Source organism: Molothrus aeneus, chromosome 5 (genome assembly GCF_037042795.1).
Source record: "Molothrus aeneus isolate 106 chromosome 5, BPBGC_Maene_1.0, whole genome shotgun sequence".
NCBI lineage: Eukaryota > Metazoa > Chordata > Aves > Passeriformes > Icteridae > Molothrus > Molothrus aeneus.
Window position 1 is genome coordinate 35,419,410 of NC_089650.1, and position 22,652 is coordinate 35,442,061.

Consider the following 22,652-nt stretch of genomic DNA (forward strand, 5'->3'; position numbering starts at 1 on the left):
ACATAAGTGACACAGAATTTCAACTGCCAAACCAATACATTTTGAAGGCAAGAAGCAAGTTAGAATTGTAACCCATAGTGAGAAGGTGAAAATGACTACATAAAATGTTGTCTAGACTTTAGCAAGACTTCAACAATCTGGCTGATTTGAAAAGAAGAATACCCAGAGTTATTACTAGTTATTTCAGGAACAAACCTGAAAGGAATAGCATAAATCTTTATTAGCAGCAAAACAAAAAAAAATGTAGCTAGCAAACGGCAAAATTTCTTAAGATGGCATTACTTTTTTAGGCTCCATGGAAACAGTCTTTGGAAAAATTCTCTCAGCAAACATCATGATTCTACTATGACCTAAAGAATGTAAATATATAACAAAGGAAACACTTTACTTTAGATAAGCCTGTGAATGTTTTTTGGAGTAATTTACTGGGCCTGACCCATCAAAATCCTGCACTAAACACTGAGATATGGTCAAAAATTCCTGCTTCTCTAATACAGAAAAAGTGTCAACATAGAATTTGGAACTAGTCAGAGTAGCATTTTTATTATTATTATTATTGTGTCTTTAATAACAGTTCTAGCTTTGGCTGGAAGCCCCCATACTTAAGACAGACTTGGGTTTTTCTAACATACAGTTTAAGGTCAAAGAGGTCCTTTGGAGTTTAAGATCAAATAAGGTCAAAGAAAAGAGGTTTGAAATGATTATTTTGTTCTCACTAATTCCTTTTCTGTTCAGAAAAGATTCTGGTGACTGCAACGGTAGGCTGCAACAGTTGTTAATGCACCACCTTTGTTCCAATACAAATGTTGCTCAGTGCTGAAGGAGGAGGTCTTGCAGTTTGCCCATTCTCAGCTAGGGTTTGTCCATCTTGCCTCCCTTGTATATACACCAACATTTTTTTGGCCACACGATGAGCAACATCAGAGTATTAATGCATATGAAAAGAAATTCAGCTAAAAAAGACAGATAGGTTAAGAAACTGACACAGCCAAAAATTTATCTCTTGCACTAAATGGTTAATGGTAGCAGTTTGGATATAAATTATCTTAGTCTGGAATCTTAATCGTGGTCTCAGGTGAAACTGAAGAGTGAGCAATATGGAGATTCAAGATGATGCAAGCAGAATCAGACCTTTCAGCCTGTCATGCTGAAGACAGAAAGAGAGAAACTAACAGGCCACTTGCTGTAAATGCTTGTTCATTTATGACAGGCTTGTGTTAACTTATTAATAAAACAACAACCCATCTAATGGAAGCATATCTAGCTATCATTTAAATTGTTATGTGTACAGTATGATAGATGCCAGTGTTCTAAGGGTGTGAAGTTGTTTTTAGCTATTTTTCTAGTAGCAAAGCAATGTAGTACCTCCAAGACCAAATCTACCTGGAAATACTAACACACAAACTAATAATAAATATTATAAAATTGAAAAGTGGTAATTTTAAAATTTTTTTTGCAATCCCTGTTCCCAACTCTGACAATGAAATAACCATTTTTACTGATCAGCCAGAAAGATATTATGCTTAAACGTTAAAATGTTAGTCTTGAATTATTTCTTTTAAGCAAACTTTAGGAGAACATTTATATTTCAAGCTTGTTATCTGGTTTAATATGGCATACCCATTTTCAAGCAGTGAGTCAAATATTTGACAATATGTATTACAGCTCTAACATTAGAGACATGTTTTGTATATACCTTTCTGTAGGAGTCTTCTATCGTAGGATCGTATTTTTCAACAAATATTCCTTGAACAAACTGTACAGTCTGCAACACAAAAGTTCTTGTAAGATTCTCTTACATAGTGATATTTTGTAAACATTGTACACAAATCACTGTTCTACATATATACTCTGTTATCCATAACATTTTTAAAGTGAATCAAACAATTGTCATAACTACAATTGTAAGAAACAACAGAAAGTTAGATCTGTATGCCTATTTAACTGTTAGATGAAGCAATGCTACACTTTCCTTTATCCACCGCCACATGGAAGCTAAGAATTAAAGCATGTATCAATTTCAGGTTTGCCTAACTCTTGAAATCAGTATTAGTTTCTAGTTGACCAGGATACAATACAGCTGCACAGCTTTTACATTTGTATTTAGAACTACTTCATCTTCTGCTACTTATTTGCCAACACAGGAATTAGTCAAAAAACAATTGCCAGCTTTTACTAGTCTTAACTACACTCAGTAGGCTGTTCCTGTGTACCTAGCACGAAGGATGTTTTTAGCACAAGTCAAATGGAACTTAAGACTCAATGGCCAAGTCAGAGCAGGCACATTCAAATCCAGAAATGCTGCAGTGAGATAAAGAATTCAAAGATGAACGAAAATGTTATTTCACAATCTAACATGATTTAAGCTTTTCTTTATGAACTGCTGCACAAGAGAATACTTCTTACTCAAGGGAGTGGGTAAGCTCTGGAGCTTACTTTATGGTAAGGTGCACAATTAAATAAAAAGATGCCAAGTTCTTAGGTAGGCTGAGAATATCATATTTTGTGAACTTTTTCAATTCTAGGCCAGGTCAGACTAAAACTTTTTGTAATCATTAAATTGTAAATAGACGAGCTCATGCATTTTAATCATCTACCTGCCACAGGTATATACCTACTCTCACAGAAAGGATACAGCAAACACATTAAGCTTCCTACCAACACGCAAATCTATATTTCTATCTGCATAAAAATATTAGTGCTAAAGACACTACGCAAACAGCACCCTGAAGACCTTTCTAGAGACAGGACTTAGAGGGGCAAGCTAGTTCATATCCCTTGAGAGCTTCACAAAGGAGCTTCATTTCCCACAGCTAGTTTAGATAGCTATTTTATCTGTCAAAACCAGACACCCCCATAATGCTGCAGCTCTGCACCTCACTGCACAAGAGTGATCAACCATCAACCAAACCCATACAACAACAGCAGCCTGTGAGAATGCACCAATGGATGCAGATGCACCCAGTAAAGGATCTACCTACTGGCCATGATGCTTCACTGGGCATTACTAACACTTATATTTATTTGTGCACACTTACATAAAGAAATATACATTAGTAGAGAATGAATTCGAGAAAACAAATACAATAAGCCTAAAAAAATCATACTTGAACTGCCTCGTACTTACCAGAGCAGACTTTCCAACACCTCCAGAACCAAGAACCACTAGCTTGTATTCACGCATGATGCAAGAGATAAATCACCCTCAATACCTAAAACACACAAAACACCAGTCTGATTAAACCTTGACCCATATGCAGGAAGTACAATAATGACACCACAATCCAGTTCACTAAGCAGGGTTTGATAAAAGTTCCTTAGTTAACTTCTTTAATACAGCAGGTTTTTTTCTAACTATCAACTCTTAATGCAGCCACAGTAAAATGCTGCAAACCATCAGATAAAGTATTTTCTCTACCTCATTACTGGTTCTCCCATAAATATCAAATAAACCCTACTATACTAAAGCTAACAGTTACTATTCATAAGAAATAATTATACAAGAGGAGATAGCATGAATTTTAAGCATGAATTTTATCATTCTGAAACACTTAAGCACTAAACAAAGAATCACAAAGACTTTTACAAGAAAATTAAAACCTCTCCTTCCCAGCAAACAAACACTTCTTAAAAAGAACAGCAGGATCCCAGAAATCACTTTCCAAAAAAATGCCTTCCCTAGTCTGAAAACTGTTAAATATTCCACTAGATCTATTATGACTTATTTAATGAGTAAGTGGAAGCAATTAAAATAGTATTTTGAGACTACAAGCTAGATCTGCTTCACTAGCTGGTGTGGCTACCAACAGCAAACTATGGGATCTGTTTTCTCATCTTTATTGGACACTGACCCATCAAACCAAAACAAGACCACAGATTCTGGGACATGTCTTTGGGTCATACTGCTCAAGAACCCACACCACCTCTTGCAGTCTGGCTGGCAATGAGCCAGCAGGACTGTTACTGCTTTCCTGAGCAAGATCTCAGCTCCTTTCCTGCAGGGACTCTAGCACGAGATTGAGTTACCCGTTTTCTCCCCTCTCCACCCCCAAAGAAAGATGAAACCCTCCCCAATTAATGAATAATCTACAGGCCAGGGAAAAGAGAAAGTGCAAGGATCCAACTCAGGTGTTTGTAAAAGGTAAGCAGTGGGAAAGTAAGGTAAGAAACACCCATCTCATCAGCAGTAATTTGACAGCATCTCTGAAATTTCTGAAACACCGTCTGTTAGGTGTTGAGCACAAAATGCTAAGATGATTTACACAGAAATTAAACCACCATGGTAGAGTCCTGCCTTTACCATCACAGATTAAATCTACTGATTGTCAGAACACAGAGAAATCAAGAGACGAGGTCCTATATCTTCATGCAAATGCATAATCTTTCAATTATCTAAACTGTCCCTCACAAAAGGAACATGAGAAGAAAGCCTTAAGGAAATAATTGACCTGATGTCCAGCAAAAGAATTGTCTCCACAGGCTTCTATTACCAATACATTTTGAGACTCTTTGGTGATTTTCACACCTAATAGGAAGGATATCTTTTCACTCCTTACTTAAAAAACCTCTTTCCCTCCCTACAGAATTTTTTGCAAACACAGATCACGAGAACCATTCACATCACAAGTTTCATCTATGTTGCACCACTGTAAATGCTGTTAGATCCAAAAATCTGTAAATTGTCCAGTCTTTCCATAAACAGGATTGTTTCCAACTGTCCTGAAAGGCACCTCTCAAACTCATTACAAGTTAAGCCTATAACTACATTATTGTCATTTATTTAAAACAAACATTCAGTTATCCTTTTATTTTTATAAGGGTATCACTAGAATGACAAAAACATAGTGGAAATCCCAGTAATCAGGGTGAACTGCAGCAATTTCATTGTCTCTAAAAGAAAAGTTTAAGCTGAATTTTTCAGTCCTCAGATTGAAGTTAACTAAATATGGAGATATCAATAATGAAGGCTGACAGTAGTTTAAAAGTAACAGAACTGCAGCAGCAGGTACCACATATCTGTTTTAAGTTATTTCTGACTTTTTCTTACTCAATTATCTACAATTCCAAATCCTGAAATAAACTAACTTGGTTTTAGTGAGAGACTGCCAATTTCATTTTTGGCTCTGAAACAGCAATTCCGGAATTTAATGCAAGCTGAAGCTTCTTTCAGCATCCAGATTTGAAAGTTCAACCCTAAATATCCAATCACTGTACAACATTCTGGAGCTGATTTTCCTGCTTTAAGTGGTGGCACACAAAGCATATATAGACAGCATTACAGTGTGGTTAGGCAATCTTCTTAATCAATGAATGCCTAAGTAAAAAGCTTTTTAAGATCTTTGAGGACAAAGCCATACTGCACTAGAAGTTAAACATTTCTCTGACCTTCACTCCAAACTCAGGCAATGGACAATACAAATACTAACTTCTTTCCCCATGACAATTTGTTGTCATTTGTACAGTTACTCTTTAACTCACCAAGAGCACACAGTAATATTTAATATATGCACACACCCATATAGCATAGAGGTAGTTTGGCATCCCTGCACTGATGTTATCATCTGCCATTACACCTTGGAACGGACACAAATGAATGTATTCTCTAAAGCAGTTTGAGAAAGCCAACCTGGACATCCCTAACACGGCAGGCAGCAGAAGCACCTGCTCCCTCCCTGCTTATAGCCTGCTGCCACTTACATCTACCACCCCACTGCCTTTGAGCAACAGTACTAATGTCACTCCACCTTTCTTACTGTTTTCTAACAGAAAAGAAAACTTCAACTCCTAGCTAAAAGGGCTTTCCTAAGAAAATTTTTCTGCTTGCAGGACTTTACCTCCTCATCCAAGAAACCACTGGATCACGCAGGACACTGCAGTCTGCCACACTATTTGATGTTGTTAAAGCCTAGCACATACTTTTTCATTGACCAGTATGCCTGATGGCTGCAAACATGCCCCAGACTCAGCTTTGGCTCTGATCCTTCCCAAACTTGACCTTCCAGCGACTCCCAGCTAACCTGACCTGGCTCTGCTCTTGATCAAACCTATTTTTCCATATCAGATCTTGTAGAAACTGCTGGCATCCTAAATCTCAATCATGCTCTTACTTTATTTTTCAGTTGATACAATGCTTGACTCTGGAACTAATAATGTATCCAGATTTATCTGGATGCCAGCAAGATTTCCTTCTGACTCATTAATGACAAATGAGTGAGGGAAAAAGCAGAAGACAAAGTCTAAAAGAGGAGGTTTAAGACATAAAACACCATGTCTGGCTGGCATTTGTAGAGTAAGTTAGGGTCAAGTACAACAACAGTATCTGTCTGTAGTCCACTTTGGAGACCACTTTGGGGATACAAAATGATTATACTTGAACAGGCATAACAAAAATAAAGATACTAGGATAAGTGAGCAACAGATAGGCAGGATGTCCCCAGATTTATTGAACACTTGAGATGTATCTACCGAACCATCCAACAGTTAAATCAAAGTAAGTTTAAACTTATTCCTAGCAGATATAACGAGTAACTTGTTCGAATCCCCCTCTTCATTTAATGGAGTTTATTTTAAGGGAGAAATTTTGCTTTAAAGGCTGTCTACCTATAAGGTGACTGATCTGCAAGAAGGGAGAGCAATGCCAACTTTTCTTTGCTTTTTCATTTTTCCATTCCCCTATCTTTAGACAGGACAATACTGTCAACTATAGCCCCTATGCAGACGCTAAAGTGCAAGAAGATAGGAAGCATGCAAAAAATAAGACCTCTTTTTTCATTTAATTTTAGCAGGTACTGCCTTTTAACAGCTGAGTTGAGTATTTATATGCACAGATATATCTGACATAACTGAACTGTGGAGATGCTTAATGTAAGATTCAGCTAGAGAAAATGAGGGAAGCTACTCTTCAAAAAACAGCACTATCACAAAATTGATTCTAATGCTGTCTTAAGTATACAATCTCTCAAAAGTACAAATCTCAATTCTAGACTGTCTCCATTAATTGCCAGTGACACCCCAGGAACTGCCTTCTGTACTTCCCGAGATGTAACTCCATAAAATCACTGTATCTGTGCCTCTCTCACTAGTCTGTTCATATTACCTTTTGTACTTAGTGCATTAGTGCAGAATGTACTAATGAATGTATTAAGTTAACTGATTAATTCTAAGTCTTCATGGCATAATTAAAGTACTTGATAAACTACAAGAGCACATGCACACACTTGATATGCACATGGACACTATTCCCAATAAAGATTCTCTCTGAAGGATGAGCAGCATATCTTTGAATAAACCTATTAGAATAGAAGAAAGAAAGGTTAACCAGGACAAGACACTGAAAATGCAGCACTTCAAAAGTTTCACATCTGACAAGGACTGTAAACATGGAACTTGCTTTCTGCTTCTGTCCTTCTCAGATAAACCAGGAAAAAAGTGCCTCCTAGACATTTTCTTCAATAGTTTCGTGAAGCGTGTCTCCAGAAAAATGCAAGCCAAAGATGATGCTAAGGAAGCTGAGGAATAAGTAACCTTACTATAGAGGTGAATGGAAAAAAAACTGCACACTTACTGCTTATAAAGCTTTTCTAAAAAGCAACCACTCAATGAAGAATTCAAGGAAATTCATACACCATTGGTAATTGGGCTTGATGTGATAATTGTGAAAGTGGGGTGGGTTTTTTATTTTTTATTTAGCTGTCTTTCAATTCCTTCAGTTTCAAATTTTGGGTTCTGATTGAACTTTGTTATTTAAGGGATGGAAAAGCTAAAAACCCTATTTTTTCAAGTGATAGTAAGCCACATGAAGCTGTAAGTAGACCTCAGCCCAGGCTGAAGACATGAACTAAGTACAGTCACTTACTTGAAGATATCCCCAAGACTTGTTTAAATGAACTAGTTGCTCAGGTGTGGAATTAAATAAACTGGCCCTCCCAGAAGCTTTATCATTTTCAGAAGGGATCATGATTATTCCGTGCTTCATAGACACCATGATTCTTGTTCAGACCCTGACATTTTGGTTGCACTGTATTCACTAAAATTTTCCTAATTCTTTTGCCTCAGAGTATTTACCTCTGTGGAAAAGAGACTTTGTTAGAACCACCTTGAGAACAGCACTCCTAAATTAATCCCAAATAGTTGCATGAGAAAAAAAAAAAAAAGAGTCAAACACTAGATTGACAGATGAAACAAATTAACTGACTGGTTTACTTGCTTAGAATTAGAAGTGGCGAGAAAAAAAGCTAAGGGAAAAACATCCAATATTTTTCTCAGAAAGGGGATGCTAGTCCTGTGACAAAACAAGATAACAATGGTCAGATATTTGGAAAAATAGCACTAGTTCAGTCACAGGACCAGCCAAACTCAGAGGATTATGTCTTTTCAGAGATGTTTCTCATTTCTGATACTGGAATTGTCTCAGATGTCCAAACCATCCCAGATTCCATGATGTTTTTAATCTCCTGGTTTAGAACCTTCTTTTCAGGTAAACAACTAATTAAGAGATGATGTGTGCTGTTCTTAGTATTCCCTGAACACTTACACGTGAGATGTCCAAAATTCTTATCTCTTACCCCTCTGGAATAATTTCAGGGCATAAGCAGAACTTTGACAACATAGCCAAGTGGAAGCCTGTTCATTTTCACCAACTTTTAGAGGCTTTAGAAATTAAAGCAATTCAGATAACCCTTACTCAACAGGGTAAGTGTACCTCTAATAAAAGAAATTAAACTACTCCAGAGCTGACTTTGACACATTTATAAAAATTCATAAAAAACATTATTCAGAAATCAGTTCTGAAAAGCTGATCGGGATCTAATAAAGACTTTCATACTCAAGATCCCTGTAAGTACAGCTATCAACTGTTCAGTAAACAAAGCCAGAAGCAATTTTTATTTCTAGTTTTTACTTGTTTTTGATAGTTTCTGGTCTTGACAATGTATTTCGTCAGTTGAACAGCTAGTATCTTTTGGGCACTAATACTGTAATTTTTCTTGGACAAAAATAGCTGTTCAATTATGTTCAAATATTTTAACTGATGTCAGACAACCTTCAGAGGATTTTCAAAAAGCTGGCTGGGTGGTTAAGCTTATTCAGTGACATGAAATCATACTGACCACCTGAGAAACAGCCAGAGACCTGAGAACAAGCTACTGCAGCACAAACATGGCACTAAGGTTTAACCTGCTCCTTGAACAGCCCACAGGGACACTTACACAGAGAAAGCTTAACCAAGTTTTCCTCCTTCCACTGAAGGGAGCTACCTTGATTAATACTGCACACAGGGACCATTTCTACAAAAGCAGCTAACAGCATCTGACCTTGTGAGGCTAGCTCCACTGTCTATAATTGGTATAGCTGAATAAAATCAGATTTTTTTTCTTAAGTCAAAGTTAACTCCCAGCTAGATCTTAAATTTGAACATAAACTTATTGGATGTTATAAAGGTAAAAGCAGCCTGCTTAAAGTCCCTGATATCTCAAGGTGAAAATTTCCTGATGTGAGAGACTAGCAATCATGTGCAACTTGCAGTAGATTCACACAAAATATAAAAAGCATTTTCAAAGCAAGTGATGTAATGAACATTCTTATGCTACTAAAAATATGCTATGCTTCAACAGTTACTGAGTTAAAGTTTCAACTTTGTGCAAAAATTCTAACGTGTCAATTCAAACGTGGAGTACTTTATAAAGCCTATGCTATAGAATCTATTTAAGTTTCAAATGCAATTTGTAACATTTATCAGGTATATTCTTAGTTTTTGTGGCTGTTTGCAACGATCTTGCATTTTCTCCCTATTCCTTTCAGATAGTCACCATCCCCGGGAAAATTGTTTGTGAATGTCCTACCAGTCAGACTTACAGTTAAAATTATAACCTCGTAATTCCTGAACAAACAGAATTGCAAGTAATTTTTATGCTTGCAAAGAAAATCCAGGCAGGCAATAAACAGAAACAACACAGATATTTAAAAAAAATACTACAAGTATATTCAATTCAGAGAATGCATAATTACTACATTACAATATTTGGCTATGCATAAGCTAGATATTCAACCATAAAGCAAGTTCTGAGAACTGAGCCAGCAATTTGATGCTGTGAATTTGGCTCTGCTGTCATTAAGAGAAGGATCAGTATTTAGCTCTACAATTTTTCCAAGTTAATGGATTGCCACATCATAGTACACACAACATTACCTGAGATATGCATGCTCCTGATTAAAAGCAGATGTAACTGTTTGTTTGTCCCCATAATTGTTACACTAAATTTTATCTTTCAAGCTTCAAAACAAGGTAATATCCAGCAGGACTACAAGTAAGGCATGGAAGTTTTCAGAGTTAAGATATTTCTTTTGTAAGTGCAGTTTGAAAGTTACTTTAAGCTTGCCAGCTGGCTTAAGGTACTCTTCTTTGGAAAAGGGTACCTTAATTTCTCTTTCAGAAGCAAGACCTAGTCTCAAATTCCATCTGGTATCTGCTTAATATCTGGCAATCCTAGCTCTACTTTGATTGTTGACACTGGCTGCTGAACTAGTAAAGCCTGGTATCGGGTTTCCTTCCACAGACCTAAGCCAATGCTGGGTTTAACTGCAATTCCAGGATCACCTTTTGCCTCTCCTCTATTTTTCTCCATAACATACACATTACATATATACCCCTGGCAACACCAGAGCTTGCATGCCAACATATCATTACTTCTACTATCTTCACTATAAGAAGTTTGGGTTTTATTCAGGTTTGTTTAGATTATGAACACATCATCAAGACACAGATATAAAGATTTCCTTCATCATTATATGATGTTTTGTTACTGGCCATTTAAATCCAGCTAGTGTAGGCCCTTTATAGACAAAGTATCCTTCTGCAGTACAATTTACAGTAATTCTATTACTAATCAGGTTGGTAGCCAGAGAGAAGTCTTACAAATTCCCATATGTCATTTTAATTAAGATTAGAAGTTTTATCTGTTGAAAAGACACTGATTCTATGCAAATTGAGACTACTCACTACTAGCATTCATTAACAGGAATAAAATTATCTCTTTCATGATAACTGAACCATACCAGTTCAAGTCTCAAGTAATTGTAACTCATGTCTGTTTTAACTCTCAATACTTCCTAATACTTCCCTAAGAGAAACATGGTATTTGAACATGAGCAACAAGCCTCACTGAAAATCACCCAAATTACACCTATTTTCACCAATGGTACTTTTGTTAGAGCTTCAGACATCTTCCTCAGGGTAACCCAAAAAAGGCATACACTGACACCCAGCAACAACAACCACTATTTTCTGCCACATGATTTTGCTACTTGTGCAATGACAGAGGTTCAACCTTAACTGCTTCTTTTCACAATTAACTTCATTAGCTGAATCCACTGATGAACATGACTTTCTAAAAGGTCTGACATGCTTAATGGAAGAGGGTGAAACCTAAGCAAAAAAAAAATCCTGTTCTCTTTCTGGCAGCAAGGCAGTACCACTTTGAATCTAGGGATGGTTGCTCCGCAGATAATGTCCAACCCACAAGCAAACCTTAACTAGAAGATGGCAACTGCAGACATTGATCTTCTCACCTCTGCCCATATGGAGATGCAACAACTTGGTTGTTCTTTAGGCAACTGTTGAGTTGCTACAAGCTCCAGAGGAGGATATTTAAGAAAAACCATAAACACAAAAAAACGCTCAACCAATTAAACTAAACCCCACAGAAAAAATCCCACCCACTAAAACAATTCCCCATCCCCTTGTCCCCTGCCAAAAAAACCCAACCAACAAAACAAATCCAACCCAAAAAACAAACCAACAGCCTACATAAAAAGAAGTTCTAGCTAATATCTGCATGCAAAGCTGTGAACTGCTATAGCTCTATACGTGCTCTGTGAGCAGCTGATGCACCTTAGCACCCCCAGAACTCTGATTTAATGGGCCACAAATTTTCAAGAGGTGAAAGATGTGAGTTAGGAGCATTAACACCAAAGGTAAGCAATTCACACTTGCAAGCCTGAGCTCATGTCCTCTCCCATGAGGACACCTACACAAAAAACTGAATAATTTTAACCAAATGAATTTGAATTACACTCATCCCCACACCACTTTCAATTACATGAACTAGATCTTTAGTACCGAGTTACCAAATTAATGAGGATTAAACTTGTTTAATCAAGTCTCCACAAGGTTGTATTTGAACCTTCTTAAGATCACTCTTGTTCATATTTAGACCGTAATTCTTGGTTCCTCTGCATCTTAAAAGCTTGCCATTTTCTGGAGAAACCTGTCATACCTCAAAACTCACTTTGCTACAAGTCAAATTTTATTTGGTTTGCACGGCAATGTTTTGTTAGCTAGGTGGCTTCTGTGAGAAGCTGCCAGAAGCTTCCCCCATCTCCAGTGCCAGATGGGCTCCAGGACAGACCCACTGGAGGACAAAGCTGAGTCCATTAGTAACAGCAGCACCTATGGAACAACATATTTAAGAAGGGGGTTGGAGGGGTCAACTGCTAGGGGAACAACAGCAGCAGAGAAAGGAGTGAGAATATGCAAGAGCAACAACTCTGCAGACCCCAAAGTGAAGAAGGAGGGGGAGGAGGTACTGCAGGTGCCTGTGCAGAGATTCCCCTGAAGCCCATGGTGAGACAGGTTGTCCCACTGCAGCCCATGGAAGTGCACAGTGGAGCAGAGATCCACTGGCAGCCCATGGAGGACCCCAGGCCAGAGTAGCTAAATGCCTGAAGGAGACTGTAACACTATGGGAACAATATGCTGGGATAGTTTGTTCCCAAAGGACTGCACCCCCAGAAGGGACTGCTACTGGAGAAGTTTGTGAAGGACTATCTCCCATGGGAGAGACCCCACACTGGAGCAGGGGAGAGTGTGTGGAGTTCTACTGAGGAAGGAGCAGCAGAGACAACACGTACATGCTATTGACTGTAGCCCCCATTCCCTACCCCACGGCGCCTCTAAGGGAGAGGTGGTAGAAAATTTAGGAGCTAAGTTCAGCCTGGGAAGAAGGTGTTACTAAGATTTGGGTTTATTTCTCATTATCTTATCCTATATGATTTGCAATAAATTAAACTGATTTCCCCAAGCTGAGTCTATTTTATCCCCATGACAACACTGGCAAGAGGTCTTCCCTGTCCTTATCTTGACCCACAAGCCTTGTGCTGTATTTTTTCTATCTGCAGTGCGTTGACCCTGGCTGGATGCCAGGCACCCACCAAAGACTCTTTACCACAAGCCTCTGCCCTGGACAAGGGAGAGAAAATATAATGAAAGGTTAATGAGTTAAGGTAAGGACCAGAAGAGATCACTCAACAAATCCAATCAGAGGCAAAAAATGCTGGTATTAGACATATTAACTGTATTTATTACTAACAAAATCAGAGCAGGATAATGTGGTTTTAAGACCTTAAAACACCTTCCCCTCACCCCTCCCTCCTTCCTAAATTTTACCTTCTTCCCCAGAAGCACAGGGAGAAGGGAATGGGGGTTATGGTCAGTTCATCAGAGGTTCTTTCTCCCATTGCTCAGGGAGAGGAGTCCTTCCCCAGCTCCAACACGGGGTCCCTCCCACAGGAAATAGTTCACCACGAATTACTCCAATGTGAGTCCATCTCACTTACAACAGTTCTCTGCAAATGGCTGCAATGAGTCCTTTCCATGGGCAACAGAACCCCTCAAACTGCTGCAGCATGGATCATTCTTCCATGGGGTGCAGTCCTTCAAGGACAGGCTGCTCCAGCATTGGTCCCCCATAGGATCACAAGTTCTACCAGGGCACTTCCCCAGGGTGGGGCTCTTCCCTCCATCAGTCTGCAAGTCCCTGCCTGGAGCTGCTCCAGCACAGGCCTCCCATGGGTTCACAGTCTCCTCTCAGGAATCCACCTGCTCTGGTGTGGGCGTCCTCCACAGGCTGCAGGTGGATCTCTGCATCCTCATGGTCCTCCATGGGCTGCAGGGGCACAGCTGCATCACCATGGGCTGCACCACAGGCTGCAGGGGAATCCCAGCTTTGGTGCCTGGAGCACCTCCTGCCTCTCTTTCTTTACTGACCTTGGTGTTTGCGGAGTTGCTCCTCTCACATGTTCTCACCCTGCTTTTCTCTGGCTGCAATTACAAATGTGCAGTAACTTCGTTTTTCTTTCTTCTTCCTAAATCTGTTATCACAGAGGCATTACCACCATTTCTAATTGGTCAAGCTTTGACTAGTGGCACGTTCTTCTTTGGAACTACCAGGGACTGGATCTGTGAGGCACAGAAGAAGCTTCTAGCAGCTTCTCACAGAAGGTAGTCCTATAGCCTACATGCTACCAAACTTTGGCCACGCAAACCCCATATAGTTGAGAAGGGGAGTGATAGAGCAGCTTTGGTGGGCACCTGATGTCCACCCAGGGTCAACCCACAACAAATCAAACACATTGATAAGGTAACAGAAGATGTCCAAAGGTTACTGAAATGTAAAATTGACTCTAGAGTTTTGGATGGGCAGACCTTTCTAAACAAAATCTGCACGTCTGTCTTCTGAGACTCATCTCTTATTTACGCTATGACAATCACAATCACCACAGCACTTGAATGAGCATCACCGCTACATCCTTAATCTTTCACTGAGGAGTTTTACTTTTAGCAAGTTAAATATAAGCATCTCAAAACAATCTGTATTTGGGGCAAAGCCCAAGCAGAAGAATGACTGTCCCCAGTGAAGCAAGTTTATCCTTAGGGAACCAGTCTTTCATTCCCACGTTGCTTAAGGTGCCTGCAGTTTACCAAATGCTTGCTCTCTTTAGGTTCTTGTGATCTGTGACTTCAACCTTTTTAGGCAAACCTGTGAAGGATTCCTTATTTTCACTTCCACCACAGTAAATTCAGCATTCAGCTCAGAAAAGAGGCTTCAGGTTTCCTCTGTGAAACTTATAGCTTATTTTTCAGGTTTCCTCTGTGAAACTTATAGCTTATTTTAAAAGTGGTCTCACAATAAGATTAAGTAACAGAAGAGTTGCATTACCTGTAAGTACAAATATTTTCAAATTAACATATTTGTCTTTGAAAAACCTTTTTGTAAACTGGATCTTAAGATCCTGCCTCTGGCTAGAAGCAGAACTAGTTAGCAGGACTGCACATTGTTCAAAATATTGGTTACTGCAGCTTAATTATGTTCAAACTAACGTGCACTTAATGGTGCTTCTTCACCTGTTTCCTGGCTAACTAGGACCCAGATTTCCAGCAGAAAAGGAGGACTTCAGGATTTTTTTGCTCTTCAAACATAAAACTGGACAACCTACTAGATCTTTCTGTTCCAGGCTCCACATGAAATAGTCTTATTTTGTCACTCTAATTTGTACTTATATTAATACAGCACTCTTCTTCTGAGATTACTCTTAAGAGTTTGATGAAAAGCAACACACAGATCAAAAGGATGCCAAACACAAGCATACACAGCAGCCTAAAGCCCTTAATTGTAAAACCTCATTTTCAATTTCTCAGTCTTCGCAGAATTTCAGCTACCACACTTGAGTTTTCTATGCAAGATCTCTGGCTGAACCTCAATTTAGCTTTGGGCAATTCCTGAAACAAAAGGTTTAAGGTGATTAGGACAAAAACCAGAGGATCATTAAAAATATAAGCAAACAAAAATTGCAGCTCAAATATAAAGAAAGGTGAAAAAGTAACAATAAACTAAGGACATACAGTAAGTACAGGTATACATAGCTGTAATTCAGAAATGCTTGCTTCCCCCTCTATTACTCAGATTTAAAAGCAAGTAGAAAATAGTACACCAAAAGTAAGAACATTTGAAGACCAAGCATCCAGAAAAAAAAACTAGCTACAAGTGCTTGCTTATTATAGTATTACAGCTTCTCTTTATTTGTCTCCAAACCTACCCAATGCCCATAGAGATTAAGTGCCAGGAGGTCTCTTCTTTGGTGAAATCCCATCTAATCTGCTACTAAGTCAAAAAGGATATATCAGAAAAATGGAAGAGTGATATCCTCCAGCATGACAGTCAGCTAGCTATTCTTGCCTCTTCAGTGCTCCTTGATGCCACAGGACTACTACAGTCTCTTTGATTCCACCAAGTGACAATTTGATGACAATTTGGCATCACTTTCTAGAAGCATGGCACATTCTGAAATAACTTATCTTGGTAGAGGGTTAGATTTTTGAACATAACAGCTCACAGAAAACACAAGTCCAAGGCATCTCAAACTTGTTGATATAAAACCGCCTTGGAAATTCATCCATGGATTGGTATTGTATTTGTAAGAATTCTGAAGGAGAGTTCACATTTGCCACAAACTTATTTTTGACAGTCCTCATCATAAAACCTATGAAGACAACACTGCATTTTCTGTATGCTTCTACCAATATAAACAACAGACACTAAATAACAAATATTCCTGACTAGGAATAAAATCACCAGACTCACAGAATGTCTACTGCCCATCAAATCTCCATTTTAAACAAGTCAGAAGAGTCACAAAAAGACAGTATGATACATCCTTATTCATACTAACTACATAAATATAACTCCAGAAGTGCAAGAGTCGAGATTTTGCCAAGCTGTATTAATTTATACACTCTCCTAACTAAAAGAAAATCCTTCAGCAATATTTTATCCAAAACACAATCATATGAAGCCAAGTAGGCTACATTTATGGGTCAATTAGTTACCTTGTAGGTAGCTTCATGGTGAAAGATCACAGGAGAGTTACTGACAGCATCTTACAAATTCTAACAACCCCCCATAACTGCTTCATGTGTACAAGACTAGTGACAGAGGTTCCTGTACATTGTTGGGCTGTCCCCACACGCACCTGAACACAGCCAGGCACACAGAATGGCTTGAGTAGAAAGGGACCTAAGAGATTATGTAGTTCTGCCAGGCACAGACAGGGATTCCACCCCCTAGATCAGGCAGCTCAGGGCCCCATCCAGCCTGGCTTTGAACATTTCCACAACTCAGTAGCAACAGTAATTGTCACCTGATAAATAAATCAATCTAGTCCTAAACACTGTATTGCAGAGAGTAAGATTTTTAGGTAACTTCCACGTCAATGGAGATTATTTCCGCTCCACATTCCAATTTACCCTTCTGCAACAGTTTGCAACTTTCCACTAGTCTTCTAACAAATCACTTCTAGGGGAAGTATTAGACCAAGTGTTATAAAAATTTGATTAACTGCAAACAGGGATTGTACAGTTTCACAACCTAACAATCACTGTTATCTGGGTTGTCATGTAGTCCGTTCATCTCAAATAAAAAATACTGACCATACATGAAACTGCTAAAAAAAAAATCAAAGTAGCTGGTCTGACTCTGCAATTACCAAAACCGCTTTCACTTCTGTAGTGCTGAAGTGCCACTCCTAGTGACAGGTTCTCCTTCTATCTCCTGTACGTCCCCTCTGAACTCCACAGAGATAACTCACAAGTGTCTGCAACTCATCCTTGACAGAGACGTGCTGGTACTGACTTTTTTGCTTCCTCCTGATATACGAAGCATGCTTTTAAGAAACTTTTCTTCACTGCAGACATAAAAACAAGTGAAGGCACAATTGGTTAGCTTTCAGAAACAGAGACTGTGAGTGGGAAAAAATAGGACAAGACTTCAAAAGCTAAGACAACTAATGCAGAAAAACAAAAAGAAAGTTGCAGGGACTATGTGTGTTGACAAATTATTTCAGTTTAACTGAAGACAATGTCATAGAAAGTTATAGAGTAAGCCATACTAATAGAAATGCTGAAGTACATATTTTCTTTTAATCCAGATTACCTACTGAAATTAGGTAATAATAAGTGCTATAATTAAAGCTTGTAAGAGTCACTTCAATGTCAACAAACCTTGATGCAAAGAACACATTCTCCTTAGTTTCTATGAAAAGCAAAAAAGAATGACAGAGCTTTGCTTTGTCTTCAGTTATAAAAATGAACTGTTATCTTGTTCCAGGTCCTCAATACTGCCCAAAAGTTTAATCATGTAAGGTTTCTCACACCTCTACAATTAGAGATACATTGGAAATTATTTCATGAGTGAGTAACAGTGTCACACAATATCCATTTTGCTGAAGACCTGGTCAAGTCATTCAGATTTAGGCCAGCTTCCTGTGTTGCAACAGCTGCAGGAATGATACCAAGTGATCTAAGAAAGTACAGATTTCCTGAAGAGAATTTCAAGCTGGGGAGAAACATGAGATGTTGCTTGTCTGGCACAGGATGCAAACACCAATCCATGAGAAGGGCTAGGCTGTCCTACCCCTGCACTATGGTCTAGCCTTTCTCCCTTGGTCAGGAATGAGCTAACCATGTGGACTTACTCGGCAGTCTCTTTTTGTAGCTGCATAGCCAGGACTTACTTCAAATAACATCAAGTCCTTAGATTAATAACTACAGAGTGCTGACTGGGACAGTGTACAAAATAATGTCAAATGCCTCCTTCCTGGTTCACCTCTAAAAAGTTTCTGTAATTCTATAACACACATATTTCTAGGGTCTGACAGTGACTTTCACTCTACTGCTTCAGTAGTAAAAATCACTATTAAAACACTGCTCCTGAAAAAGAAACATCCTGAATAGCTAGAGGGCCCCCAAATAATTAATTTTATATTTCAAAAATTGCCTGCCTAATAGGCAGATTTCCAACCTGGTGTTTACAGCCTTCCTCCCTTTCCTTGCTGTTAGAAGAGAGAAGAACATGCAGTATGAGTATGTCAGGAACTCACAACAGCAGGCATGAGCAGGCACACATAAAAATAAAAAACTTTTTCACTTTAGTTGTTACAATGTTTCTTTACACATTCTAAAGCTTGAGAAATGAGAGTTTCCAGTAGCCATAACCTTCTGCTGCTTTTGAAGGTAACCTCATTCAACTCCTTCATGAAGAAACAGTCTGTACGAGCAGACAAGGTCTTTGACTTTGTCGAAATAGCATTTGCCTACTACAAGCAGACTGCCATAACTTCACTAAAATATTACCTCTACTATGCCTGTATCACCCAGTTGCCTCATGCATGACAGGCCTTAAGGAAAAAGCCATACATTAGATACCCTAAGATACTACAGATCTACTACACTCAACTGTTAAACAACTTTGAAAACTCAGCTTGAAAACAGGTCTATTAATCGCATTCAAGTACAAAACCACTTTTTTTTCCCCTGCTTTATGCAAGAAAAATAGAAACACACCATCTTAACCACATCTGAGCAGGAAAACAAAGTTTGCCTTGATATATGAAGGTGTAGTTACTGTAGATACTCCCTTCATCTCCCTGAACAAGGAGGCTGTCTAAAATATCCCTGTACCTGACCTAGATGCAAGAGAAAACAGCAGAAGTCTGCCCCAACTCAGCAGGGATTCAGCACACTGACACCACACAGTGCACTTGGTCTGCTTTTGGATTAGTTCTGAGCTAAAGGAGTGGCAGCACTCACAACCACAAGCTAAACATGAACTTGTGTCGCACAGCTCGTGCTGAGTGATCTACTAAGGGAGCAATTTTGATTAAAACTCCCAACTGGAGCCTAACCTGACAAACACTCTCAAATGTCAGGGAGGTATCTGAAAGCCATCTAAGCATTACTTAGAAAGGCCAATTCATAAGAGAGCCTACCCTCTCAGCATACACCCAAGGACAAGAGTGCCCGTTTTTATCAGTAAGATATTCTTATCCTTAAGAGCACCTCTCTGTACCTAACCCTGAGCAGAGCTCTGTGCATGACAGCATTGGCACGGTAGCAGTAAGCATCAAGTACTCAAGTACTTCTGTGACTCTTGCACTTCCCACATCCCAGATGATAGGTGGACAACTGTTTATTTTAGTTCCCTGTCACATTTACTGTGAGATCACAAGCTACAGTGTAGCCTTCAGCACACTTCCTTCCTCAGCCATGGAAAGCAATTTCTTTCTCCTTTTGTAGGCCCTCACCTAGATTCCCATCTGTTTGCCTCTGCTCCAGAAAGGCTCTCAATTAAAAAGACAGTCAGTTTTACTCTGCAAAAACTGGCACAGCACAAAAAGAACTGTCATGGCTCACTTCAGATTTATTTTTGATGAACTGTCCTACAGGAGAGCTTTGGAACAAAATAGCATAATTTTAATTCCACTCAGAAAACTTATCTGGTGCACATATATAGTAATAGAAGCACAGGTACAGACAGTAAAAAGTCTATTGGGTTTCCCCCCATATATAAGTTCTGGCTTTACTTTTTTTTTGGTCTTTCAACTCTGTTTTGCAGATGATTTCACCCCTAGGCAGACAGGTGCTCCAAGTACGATCATCTTCATTGCAAAAAAAATACATGGCACTTACACTGCACAGCGTAATTCCAAACTCAGTTACTTGGGTACAGAAAACAATACCGTTTTACACTACAGCTCTAAGTTAAACCTGAAGTAGCTCATAACACTACAAGAAGCATCCTTGAAACATACATGTACCAAAGGAATAAAACATCACATCTAATTAGTCAGTTTATTTTTGCAAAGCCTTTAATGTGAATAGTATACCCCACTATTCACTCAGTTCGTTTTTATCTAGAATGAAGTCTACAGGATAGATTTTGAGGAAGAGTAAAAAAAAAGATGCAATGAATAATAAAAATTTAAATACTCAACTCTACCAAGTTTGGTTGGGTTTTTTCCCCTCCCAAAAGCTTATGATTTTAATATCAAGGCAAGCCATGCAAAAGGTAATAACTTAAATAATGTTCCAAGTTTTTCACAGAGATAAGAGACTCTTTCCAAAGGGAAATACACTTGTTTTTGAATGGTTATTCTTAAAGGTAATGTGATTGCTTCACTGCCCTTTAATTATAATTCACGGAAAGGAAGAGTATTTCTTGACTCCTTTCCTTATAAGAGTAATTTCAACATATACTTCACTGGGAAAGAGTACTGAAAAGTCTTTGTCATACACTATCTACACATCTCATGCCAGGGTAAGATGTAGCTGTTATATGCGAAAAATTACAATTACATTAATCAAAACATCTAAATGCAAGAACACATACACAACCTGTATGATTTTCAACCTGGGCATCTGTGACATACCCTCTGTCTTGGAACTGTACTATTGTATCCCAAAGCAGTACAGAGAAAGACTTCCCTTTTTTTTGTTTAATTTACCCTGAGCAGCATAATCCATGCCTTCAAGATGGAAACAGGAGTAAAAGCTATTCTTTTTTGCAAAAACCTTGGTTTCTCATCCTCTTCTGTAATCTAGGGCCAATGCAAGAACAGGCAGATTTGGTTTTATTCTCCCCTCTTCAAACTTTGTTTTCCTTCTACCACCTCTTCAGTAACGCACGCAGAAGGGTACCAGGACCTCAGGCTCAGTAAACGGGTTTGGCGCAGGAAGTGTCAGTCAAATTCTTCCATTTGCTTTGACACGGGTGATGGTGGGGCGTTTAGACGAGGCGAACATCCCTGTCATTTCCTTTTCATTTTGCGGTAAGCAGGAAGGGAACTCGCAGGCCCCCGCGCTGGCTGCCTGTCCCGCTCCGTGGCCTCCCCAGGCACAGCCCCGGCGGGCTGCCCCGGCCGGCCGCGCCCGGCCTGACCCCCCCGCCTCGCCCCCACGCACCGGCCGGAAAGAGCGAGCGGCTTCTCTCCCGCGGCCGGACTAGGTGGGGCTCGCCTCGGACTTCCCGCTGACAACGCCGGCGGCCGCCGGGCACCGTCCCCTTCCCCGCCCGCGGCGGGGCCGCGCCGGGCGTCACCCGCCCCTCCCCGCGGCCGTCCGGGCCCCACGTCGCGGCCCCGACCCGCGGGGTTACAACTTTCCGCTTCCGCTCCAACTTCTGCTACGGGGATCGGCGGCCGGGGGGCGGCGGCGAACGGCAGGGCCGAGCCCTGGGCCCGACCGCGACGGCTGCCCCTCAGCGCCCCGCTCCCCCCACCCCCTCGGGGTCCCACCACGCCTGAGGCCGGACGAGGCGGCGGCTCCCGGTTCCACTTCCGCCATGTTCCGGGCTGGTGCCCCTTTCCTCGGAGCGCGCCGCTCCCCGCCGTCGCCGTCGCCGCCGCCACCCCCCTCTCGCCGCCGCCCCCACCCCACCCCGCCCCGCCACCTGTACCAGAGACGCCACGCCACTCCCCGCCACAGCGGCGCGGCCCGGCCCGCGCTGCCCTCCGCAACCCACCGGACAGCGCCTCCGCTCCCCGCCGACCGCGCGCCGCCGCCGCCGCCGCCGCCGCCGCCGCCTCCTCGCCGGCCGATCCCGCTGCGCCGCGCCCGCTGCGCTCCGCTCGGCTCCGCTGCGCTCCGCTCGCCGCCTGTGCCGGGGCGCGGCTCGGGGCCGTCGCCGTGACGCCGCACGCCCAGCCTCGCTCTGGCGCGGCGGGGGCGGAGGGAGGGGCGGGCACGGGGAGGGCTGACCCCGCGCGCCGCCCCCCGCGCACGCGCACGCGCTCGGCCGCCCCGCCCCACCCCGGGCCGGGGGTGGCGGGGCCGGGGCTGAGGGGGCCGGGATGGCCGGGGTTTCCTTGGCGGAACGCCGTCCCTCGCCGGAGCTCCTGTGCGCTCCAGCTGGGAGCCGTGGCTTAGTCACCGCTCAAAGGTGCGCCGAAAGCACAGCATGGTTGCTTAAAGTTAATTAAGAACGTAAAGAGCTGGAAAAGTAAATGCCAGCGCACTATTTCCTGCGTTTCTAAAAAGGTCTTGAGAT

General features: G+C 40.8%; 1 protein-coding gene across 1 annotated transcript in view; it reads right to left on the bottom strand.

The window, feature by feature from the left end:
- Positions 1–22,201, bottom strand: part of RAP1B (RAP1B, member of RAS oncogene family) — a 34,430-nt gene extending 12,229 nt beyond the window's left edge. Inside the window, exons 1-3 of the mRNA XM_066550059.1 lie at positions 22,128–22,201; positions 3,128–3,212; positions 1,697–1,765 (exon numbers count right to left, since the gene is read on the bottom strand). Coding sequence (XP_066406156.1) covers positions 1,697–1,765; positions 3,128–3,184 — 126 coding nt within the window. The 5' untranslated portion in view covers positions 3,185–3,212; positions 22,128–22,201. The remainder of the gene's footprint in view (positions 1–1,696; positions 1,766–3,127; positions 3,213–22,127) is intronic.
- Between the last annotated feature and the right edge of the window lie 451 nt (positions 22,202–22,652).